Source organism: Budorcas taxicolor, chromosome 18 (genome assembly GCF_023091745.1).
Source record: "Budorcas taxicolor isolate Tak-1 chromosome 18, Takin1.1, whole genome shotgun sequence".
In the NCBI taxonomy this organism is placed as follows: domain Eukaryota; kingdom Metazoa; phylum Chordata; class Mammalia; order Artiodactyla; family Bovidae; genus Budorcas; species Budorcas taxicolor.
This window is the reverse complement of record NC_068927.1, coordinates 50,393,041-50,403,296: the sequence shown is the minus strand read 5'-3', so window position 1 is coordinate 50,403,296 and position 10,256 is coordinate 50,393,041. Positions and strand designations below refer to the sequence as shown.

Here is a 10,256-nt window from a genome sequence, read left to right as displayed (position 1 = left end):
CCTTCTAGCATCAGAGTCTTTTCCAATGAGTCAACTCTTCGCATGAGGTGGCCAAAGAATTGGAGTTCCAGCCTCAGCATCAGCCAGAAGTAATTTAGTCCAGATGCCTAACGCGGTGTGCTAAGCCGCGAGGAGGCAGGGATTTACCGAACAGTAACAAATTTGCAAATAAGTCAGATTCTATCTCACAGTCTCTGAAACATTCCTGGGAGGTAGATACCCCTATGTCTCAGATGAGGTAACCTAAACTCAGAAAAATTATGTATGTAACTGGATGGGCCACCTGATGCGAAGAACTGACTCATTTGAAAAGACCCTGATGCTGGGAAAGATTGAAGGCGGGAGGAGAAGGGGACGACAGAGGATTAGATTGTTGGATGGCATCACCGACTCAATGGACCATGAGTTGGAATAAACTCCAGGAGTTAGTTATGGACAGAGAGGCCTGGTGTGCTGAAGTCCATGGGGTTGCAAAGAGTTGGATACGACTGAGTGACTGAACTGAACTGAATTATTTGTCAGAGCGACGGCAAAGAGAACAGACATCAGGGAGAGGTAAAAATTAACCTGATGCAGGGGGAAAAAAAATCGGGAGCTTTTAGAACATATTGCTAAAATTCCCATGTAAGCGATGAGAAATCTGGATTCAGTTTACAGAAATTTAATATATACCTAGTTAGTTACAGGGGAATGAGTTACTGATGGGCTGACAGTGGCACACACAAAAAAGTTTCTTTTTCTATAAGTTTGCTTCCTTTTTTTGTTTTTTCTTCTTTAAATATGTATTTATTTATTTATTTGGCCATGGGGTTCTTACTTGCTGCACTTGGGGTCTTAATCTTTGTTGTAGCATGTGGGATATTTAGTCCTGGCCTGTGAACTCTTAGCTGAAGCTTGTGGGATCTAGTTCCCTGACCAAGGAGGGAGCCCAGGCCCCCTGCACTAGGAGCATTGAGTCTTAGCCACTGGACCACCATTGAAGTTCCTAAGCTTGGTTCCTTTAAACAGCAGTTCTTTAGAATGGGATTCCACATAAAAATGCCTATTGACACTTCTGCAGGAAGACATTTACTCCAGGAAAGAAAGGGAACCATCATTTTCTCCCTGTGGAAAACTCTTTCTTGGGCTATCAGTGGTTCTCAACTCTCCATCTGGCAGCACATGAGAACAGTTGAGAAGATAAGAGATATGCATAGTAGCCCCAAGCAGGAAACAACCTAATGTCTATCATGAGGAGAAGGAATAAACAAGTTGCAGCACATACATGCCCTGGAATGATAACAATCCACTGATAATGCACATGAATGAATATCAAAAACATTCACTGAGTGAAAGAAGCCAGATACTAGGATGTGTACAGCATTATTCCATTCATATGAGATTCTAGAGCAGGTAAAACCAATCTGTACAAACAGAAATCAGATTAGTCAGTCTCTAGGACTAGAGATGGAGACTGATAGGGAAGAGGCATAAAAGAATTGCTTTGGGGTCATTGAAATGTGGCTATATACATATATATATATGTACACACATATATATAAATATATATACATATAAATACATATATATATACATATAAATACATATACATATATATATATATATATATATATATATATATATTTGTCAGAACCCTTTGAAATGTACACTTAAAATGCGTACCTTTGGGGCTTCCCTGGTGGTCCAGTGGCTGAGACTCCATGCTCCAAATGCAAGGGGCAAGGGTTCGATCCCTGGTCAGGGAACTAGATCCCACATGCCACAACTAAGACACGGCACAATGAAATAAATAGTTTTTTTTAAAAAAACGGGTATCTTTTGAAAGTGAAAGAAAATGAAAGTGAACTCACTCAGTCGTGTCTGACTCTTTGTGACCCCAGGGATGGTAGCCTACCAGGCTCCTCCATCCATGGGATTTTTCCAGGCAAGAGTACTGGAGTGGGCTGCCATTTCCTTCTCTCTGCCTTTCCTTCTCCTTTTACTGTATGTAAATTATTCCTCAACAAAGTTGACTTTTAAAATACAGATGTTCAGGATTCACCAGAGACCAGTTGTCAAGTTCTCCAGACTAGGACCTAGCCATCAGCAGTATTTAAAAGTTCTCCAAGTGGTGATTATTTGTAGCCAGGGATATGAGCCACAAGACTTCCTCTCCTCAAGGGATGGGGATGAGGTTAGAGGACAAGTGTGCATTGTCCCTTCCTGGAAGCAGAGAGAGGAGGAAGTATCTGAAAGAGAGGGAGAACAATGGGGTAAGGTGGGGTAATTTATCCAACCTCCTTCCCCAGGAGGTCAGAGATTTCAGGCTTCACATCTCACCTTATTTTCTTCCTTCTTACCTCTTCCCCTGGCTCTTGGGGCTACAGGTAAGGTCTTCTGGCCTAGAAGGAGAAGGCTTAGGGTTTAGGAACTAGGGCTGGAAATCAAGTCTCCTCTCCCTCCCCATCTGGCCTCTTTGGGAGTACCAGGGAGACTTCCTCTGAAGTTTATGCTGAGGGCAGGTCCTGAGCACAAGTCCCCTGTAATAACTCCAAGAGTTTGGCCAGAAAAAGAGGGACTGGTCTCTGAGGGTGTCCTTCGCAGGGTGGACAAGGGCCCTGACCAGTCACCCACAGCCGGGACCCCAGGGCATCCAGTAGGCGCTGTAGGCGGAACACAACGATCCCCACGGACGGGCCCTCCTCAAACCCAATCACAGTCAGCTCCAGCCGGAAGCAACGGAGAGTCTCAGCAGGACACACCTGTAGAGACAGAGTGATCTGGTGTCTCTGGGCAAGGGCTGATCCCAAGTCCTCACCCCCACAGTTTCTGACTTGTAGCCTGAAACAAGCCCCTTCACCAATCTAAGCCTGTTTCCTCAGCGATAAATGGAGTTCTGAATAATCCCTACCTTTACTAGAAGTGCAAAAAGATGTTCCTTCCTTAATACTTCCACGTTCTGATTTTGTTAGAACAAGATACTTTACTGCCGTCTGCTGGAAACTGACAAATACACCCAGAATGAGAATGCTGTCCTTGTAGGTGTGGGACCCCTGTGCAATGTACAGCCTTCACATCCATACGTGACAACTCTGTTTACCTTGTAGGGTCAGTGTGAAGAGTAATTAAGCTAATATGCTTAGGACTTCCCTGGTGGTCCAGGGGTTAGGACTCCGCGCTGGCGCTTTCACTGCTGGGGGCTCAGGGTTCGATCTCTGGTCAGGGAACTAAGATTGCACCCCTCCAAAAAAAGGCCAATACACTTAAAGCATTTAGACCAGTACCAGGCACCAAGTAAGAAACTATGTGAGAATAGCTGTTATTGGGGCCTCACTGGCGGTCCAGTGGTTAAGTACCCACCTTCCTATGCAGAGGATGGGGGTTTGATCCCTGGTCTGAGAACTAAGATCCCACATGCGGAGAAGCAACTACTGAGCCCGTGTGCCACGATGAAAGATTCCAGGTGCCACAACTAGGACCCAATGCAGCCAAACAAATAAATAAATAAATATATATATATTTAAAATAATAGCTGTAGTCATTAGCATCCTTTGTTGCTATTATATTCCAATCACTGTACTAGGTGTTACAGACAGCTGTGAACAAAATACATTTGTCAAGACTGGGGGTGGATCAAGAATTGGACAGCCAGAATACCAGCCTGCCTGCCTCCTGGCCTCCAGTGTGTCCTGAGCTGGTGGATTCTCCATAAACGTCCAACCTCAGTAAGGAGGGAACATGATACTCACCAATAGATTATCTGGGGTGTAGAGACTGCCATTATTTTTGTTTTCCTGTAATTGTGGGGTAGGAAGGAAAATCAGATCTTGGAGAGGGAGAGACTGACCCTTGCACAAACATGCCACCCACCCCCCTCCTTAACTAGCCTGCCCCTGTCTGCTGGCTCTTCCCTCCCTCCTCACCAGCATCTTCGTGATGGCAACGAGGAAGTAGAAAGGCTCCCTCGGGCAGAGGGGTGGTCCTAGGCCTCCCAAGGGCAGCACCAGCAGGAGGGTAGTCCAGAGAAGCCACATGGACACCTTGCCCATCCCCAGACTTTCTCTGGTTCCAGCCTGGTTTCCTGGAAACAAGAGGTACAGAGAGAGGGAGCAAGCTGGAAAACAGGGGAGAGGAAATGCCCCGTCCCTGCCTTTCCATCTCTACTCAATCCATAGATACCTGGAAGTGTACTCCCAGAGGCTGGGGGAGATGGTGAGCCTAGAGTAGGGAGGTCGTGGTTCAGAGAACTCTCTTCCCTTCCTTTCCCCCAATCAAGATACCAGACTCAGCAAGGTTATTAGGATCATCCTGGAGAGACCGGAGAGTTTAGAAGCGTCCCCTGTCCCCCAAACAGCCCCATGAGGCAGTCCAGAGTGTGTCCAGCCTGAGCATTCTGTGGCCTGTTTATCTTCCCACTGGAAAACACCAGTTAGCTTTAATCCTGCAGGTGCTTATTTGGGAGTCTTTGCTGTCCTTTCTGGAGAAGGCAATGGCACCCCACTCCACTACTCTTGCCTGGAAAATCCCATGGGTGGAAGAGCCTGGTAGGCTGCAGTCCGTGGGGTCGCTAAGAGTCGGACACGACTGAGCAAATGCACTTTCACTTTTCACTTTCATGCATTGGAGAAGGAAATGGCAACCCACTCCAGTGTTCTTGCCTGGAGAATCCCAGGGACAGGGGAGCCTGGTGGGCTGCCGTCTATGGGGTCGCACAGAGTCGGACAGGACTGAAGCGACTTAGCAGCAGCAGCTGTCCTTTCTCCTATTTCTGCCACAAGTGTCTTGGAATTTTCACGCCTGCCTGTACCTGCTGACTTCTTTCTCTGAGCATTGGCCTCTGCCTCTGTCACTTGTGACTTCTGGCTCCATCTCTGATTGACCCAATGTCTCTCTTCGTTTTCCTCTCCTCCGTTGGTCCAGCCTTTGCCTTCTCTTCCACGGGCACCTCTCTCTCTGGTGGTGTGTGTCTGCAGGTCTGTGGGTCCCTCCAGGTCAGCTTCTGGGTCCTTGCTGCCTGTCTCCCCGGTCCCTTGCCCTCTCCCTCTGTCACTCTTTTGGAGCTGGACTCTGAGCTGCCGGTTCCTCCCTTTGGCCCAGACCCGCCCACCAATCGTCACTCTGTTTCTGCCCTCCAGGCATCCGTGAGCCACCACGCCCCTTTGAACCTTGGACCCCAGACCCAGAGAAACTGAGGCAGCCGACTGTCTCCCGCACCTGAAAGGAAGCTCCTGGCTGGAAGGGAGCATCCTGAGCAGTGGGGAGCAAGGAGCATCCCCATCCTGAGGTTCCTCAGATGGGGGTGGGAGGACTGGGGATTTTTGGGAAAGGTAGATTTTGAGAGAGGGCTCTGAGACGGATATAGATTTTGGTTTTTGTTTTGTTTTAAAATAATTTATTTGGCTGTGCCAGGTCTTAGTTACATGGAGATCTTTGATTTTCTTTGTGCATGAGTTGCAGTATGTGAGTTCTAGTTCCAAGACAAGGGATGGAACCTGGGCCCCCTGAGTGGGGAGCAAGGAGTCTTAGCCACCAGGGAAGTCCCAGGATGAAGCTTTTGTGAAAATGGGTTCGGAGGGGGCAGCAGTTCTGGGAAAAGTGGATTAGGGGAGAGAAAGCTTCTGAGGGAGGGGGATTCTAGGCATTGTGGATTCTGAAGAAAGGAAGATTCTGGGGGAAAAGAGGGGTAAGAGGACCCTGAGTGGAGGGAGATTTAGGCAAAGAGGGAGTCTAAGATGAGGGCTCTGAGAGAATTTTGGAAGGAGACTCTAAAAGGAAGAAAGTCCTTTAATATTTGTTTATTTAGTTATTTAACTGCACCAGGTCTTAATTGGGGCATGTGGGATCTAGTTCCTTGATCGGGGATAGAAACTGGGCCCCTGTATTGGGAGCTCAGAGTCTTGGCCACTGGACCACCAGGTAAGTTCCTAAAATGAAGGGAGTTTTGGTGAAAGGTTCTGGGGAAGGGGATCTAAGAGGAAAAGGATTCTGGGGAGGATGCTTTAAGGAGATGGATTCTAGGAGGAGGGGTATTCTGAATCCTACCAGGATTCTTGAGGAGAAATTCTAGAAGATAGGAAGACTGCCAACTGTGAAGCAACCTCCTGGTGGTTGCTTTCCCCCTGGGAAGGATGGGGGTGGGCAGGGGGTGAGTGTGCATGTATGAGAATCTATTGAGGATGGGAGTGAAGAGAGATAAATGAAGAGTCCAAACGCAAATGTGAGCTGGCAGTGGCCAGTGAGAACTGAGGATGTGAATTATGGCCTGTCTTCACCCTCCTCTCTCCTTGGAAGAAAACCTGTGACAAGCCTAGACAGCGTATTAAAAAGCAGAGACATCACTTTGACGACGAAGGTCCGTATAGTCAAAGCTAGTTTTTCCACTGGTCACGTAGGGATGTGAGAGTTCAACCATAAAGAAGGCTGAACATTGAATAATTGATCCGTTGGAATTGTGGTGCTGGAGAAGACTCTTGAGAGTCCCTGGAACAGCAAGGAGATCAAACCAGTCAATCCTAAAGGAAATCAAGCCTGAAGATTCATTGGAAAGACTCATGCTGTAGCTGAAGCTCCAATTCTGTGGCCACCTGATGCGAAGAGCGGGCTCATTAGAGAAGACCCTGATACTGGGAAAGACTGAAGGCAGGAGAAGGGTGCGACAGAGGATGAGATGGTTGGATGGATCATCGCCTCAACGAACATGAGTTTAAGCAAACTCCGGGAGATAGTGAAAGACTTGGAAGCTTGGCGGGCTGCAGTCCACGGGGTCCCAAAGAGTCGGACACGACTGAGTGACTGAACAACTCGCCTTTTCGGGCCGGCCCCCGACCCCGCTCAGGCCAGTCCCTTCCACTCCCAGGTCCCGCCCCCTCCGCTCCCCGGCCCACCTTCCTGCCGCCAATCCAAAGTCCCGCCCACAAGCCGTAAAGCTCTCTCCCGTCGCAACGCTGAGCACAACGCGCCTGCGCAGACCCTGAAAAGCGGCCAGGGTGGCCCCGCGCTTTCCTTTTCCGGTTGGGGCGCCGCGCGGTGAAGATCTCGTCTCTACGCCTGCAATCATGCCGTCTAAGGGCCCTCTGCAGTCGGTGCAAGTCTTCGGACGCAAGGTGAGACGGGCGCCCGATGGTAGGAACGAGGGGAGGCCCGTGTCGGAGAGGCCTGTGGGAAGGCATCTGGGGTCTACTTGGAGCCGAGGCCCAGAGCTCACGTGGCTCCGCTCTCTCCCCCTCGCTTTCCACAGAAGACGGCTACGGCCGTGGCGCATTGCAAACGAGGTAACGGCCTCATCAAGGTGAACGGACGACCCCTGGAGATGATCGAACCGCGCACGCTGCAATACAAGGTGCTGGGATTGAAGACGGGCGTTTGGGTTGAGTGGAGGGCTCTGGAGACGGAGATGTTGAAATAATTGGGTTCCTGGAGTTCGTCGATCTTGGAAACTGAAAGGTCTTGTGTCAACAGGGGACGTTTAGAGGCTGAGTAGGGAATAGAAAAATGGGATGTTTGACGATGCAGCTGGTGTTGGGGGTTCAGGCGATATTATGAAAGCTTGAATTGAGAGTGGAAACGTGGATGTTGAAGATTAAGCAGGTGCTTAACTGGGTTGTTTGGGAAGTCACTCATTTGGGATGAGGTGGCATGGGGGCTCCCAAAGTTTATGGGGCCTGATGACTTGCAGTAAGTTAATGGGGGATGTTTTACAGTAGTTTGCGCATTCTTGAGGACAGGAATCAATGTTTTGTTCCTCAAAACATTGTGACTAAAATAAGGTTTTGAATATTGTAGGTACTCAATAAGCATTAAAAGAACAAGAACAGAGGTCCGGTTTGTAGTGCTTGTCTGTGAAAGGAATTCCTCTCCCCTCCCCTTTTAAGCCTCAGTTTCTTTTTTTTTTTTTTTCCTGAATAAAGTTTTATTGGAAGGCCTCAGTTTCTTTGGCTCAGACTGGAAAGATGTCTGAGTTTGATTTCTGCCTCTTCTAGCTGTGTTATTTGGGGCAGTAACTTCCCTTCTCTGTAAAATGGAGATAGGTTGTTCCTTGAAGGCTGTTGTGAGGGTAAATTGGATTCTCCCTGTGAGGTTGTTGGTGTGTGTGATGTGTGAGAAAGTGAAGAACTGTTTACATTGCAGGGTTAGTTAGACCTTCTTAGAGCAGGTAGATGAGTATTGTGGCTTATTGTCACTGACAGTTTACTCAAAGGCTTTGTGTGTACATCCTGTATTGAGTGTTGGCAACAAAGCAGTGACCTGGATGGTTCCAGGGCCTGCCCGCCTAGAGCTTCGAATCCAGTGGGGGACACAGAGTGGACCCAATGCCAAACACTGCTCCCAGACAGTCAGACCTGGGGTAGAGGTTCCCAGAGAAGGTTTCGGACTCAAACTCGGGTGGAAGGGTTAGAGCAGGGGTGGAGGGGACTTGTGAGCTGAGGTCTAAAGTAGGTAAATCAAAGTAGGGTTATAGCATCGTAATTTTTCTGGAAATTTGTGCGGTGCAAAGGGAGGGCAGAGAGCTCAGGTGGGGAGAGCACCTGACAGAGCCCAGGAATGGGTTTTTTCACCATTTGGGGCAGGCTTAGTGGCTGCAGAGGTTTTCCTTACTATTGGGCTAAGGTGCCCACATTCTAAGAATCATGTTTAAAAAATAGGTGACCTGATGGCCAAAGAGCAACGCAGGAGGAGGACCCGCTCAGGCAGGATTCAATTTGACTTCAACAAAGTTTTCTTTCTTAGAAACCTCCCTGCTCTGCTGGCTGTGTATAGGGGGCTTTGAGTAACAGCCCAGCCGTCTTCCACTAATACTTTGAGGCCAGCAGTGGCAAGAGCTACTTGTAGAGAGCTGTGGAGGAATGTTCTGTGAGGTGGCTCAGTGGCAGGTTGTGATCTAAAATCCTGTAACGTCTCCTATTACCCTAGCTACTGGAACCTGTTCTGCTCCTGGGCAAGGAGCGATTTGCTGGTGTGGACATCCGCGTCCGAGTGAAGGGTGGTGGTCACGTAGCCCAGATTTATGGTGAGTCCCGGACACTGGGCACATAGGTGGGTCTGAGGGCAGGGTCCCATCCCTGGATGTTCATAAAGCTGATGTACCTTTCATCTGTGTCTTCCTCACAGCCATCCGCCAGTCCATCTCCAAAGCCTTGGTGGCCTATTACCAGAAATGTGAGTGAGGGTGGGTCCTTCCCAGTAGGTGGGTGGGGGCGTGTGAAGGGCTACAAAGAGTGGGAGGACACTTGCTGGCGTCTAAATCTTCTCACGTCCTTTCACCCCCAGATGTGGATGAGGCTTCCAAGAAGGAGATCAAAGACATCCTCATCCAGTACGACCGGACCCTGCTGGTAGCCGATCCCCGTCGCTGCGAGTCCAAGAAGTTTGGAGGTCCTGGTGCCCGTGCCCGCTACCAGAAATCCTACCGATAAGCCCATCATGAAGACCAGGGTTTCTCTTTATAGCACCTTTATAATAAATGTTGTGGAATTTAAGGTTTTAGGAACTATGCTGTGGTCTTCTGTGGTGGGACTTTGTCTAAAAGGAATGCAAGAAACACCTCCAGAAGCCTTTCTAGGAGCTACCACTCTGATTAGGACGTGGGTAGGAGAGATGGGCGGGACCAGGCCTGGTCTCAGTTTCTCTGAACTTCCGAGTCCAGTGTGTGAACACAGCTCAGGTGGGCTTGGTTCCTGGTCATTGGTTGTGTGAGTGTCCTTGTGGGTTTTATCTCCTTCAGTCCTTTTGCTGTTTTAATGGCATGTCAGAGAAGAGCAGGGGAAATGTGTAAGATCAGTAATCTTTAATACAAAGTGAGGAGAGGTCTTTTAAGTCAGCAGCTAAGGGCCATCCATGCATGTATTGGGAAAGGAAATTTTTTAATGCCAACCTGTAGTGTAGATAGGATTGAGGTGGGGTAGGAGTCTGTAATCCCTGTTGTGGGTAGGTGCGTGATTTCCCCTGACTGGTTTCATCCTTCAGGATGTCGATGGTAATCCCCACTCCCCATGGCCTCCTTAAAGCAAGTCCCAGTTATGCTCAATGTGACTGTCCTTATGGGCCTGGGAATACGTAGATCTGAGGACATGTCCATCTCTTGTGTCTGCCATGTGATGATAAGAGCTGATGTAGGTGAACTCAGTTGCTGCCCCTGGGCCAGAGAGATGTTACAGCACTTCCGTCATGGAAGAAAGTTTTGGGGGATGGTGCTGGTATATGTATAGGGAAGTAAATTGTTGTTTGTGAATTAAGTTGCCCTCAGTTTCTTTCCGCATATTTAAAGGAAGCTAGTGAGC

At 48.7% G+C, this 10,256-nt stretch overlaps 2 protein-coding genes across 2 annotated transcripts; one reads left to right on the top strand and one right to left on the bottom strand.

The window, feature by feature from the left end:
• Nucleotides 1-2,486: 2,486 nt before the first annotated feature.
• LOC128063952 (uncharacterized) lies at nucleotides 2,487-7,036 on the bottom strand. Its single transcript, XM_052656782.1, has 5 exons — nucleotides 6,785-7,036; nucleotides 4,260-4,287; nucleotides 3,903-4,060; nucleotides 3,729-3,773; nucleotides 2,487-2,741 (listed from the first exon to the last, which is right to left on the bottom strand). The coding sequence occupies exons 1-5, from the start codon at nucleotides 7,034-7,036 to the stop codon at nucleotides 2,487-2,489; spliced, it is 738 nt and encodes a 245-aa protein (XP_052512742.1).
• Nucleotides 6,928-9,455, top strand: RPS16 (ribosomal protein S16). The gene is made up of 5 exons (XM_052655682.1): nucleotides 6,928-7,082; nucleotides 7,217-7,318; nucleotides 8,890-8,986; nucleotides 9,088-9,135; nucleotides 9,247-9,455. The coding sequence occupies exons 1-5, from the start codon at nucleotides 7,035-7,037 to the stop codon at nucleotides 9,390-9,392; spliced, it is 441 nt and encodes a 146-aa protein (XP_052511642.1). The 5' UTR covers nucleotides 6,928-7,034; the 3' UTR covers nucleotides 9,393-9,455.
• The last annotated feature ends 801 nt before the right edge of the window (nucleotides 9,456-10,256 follow it).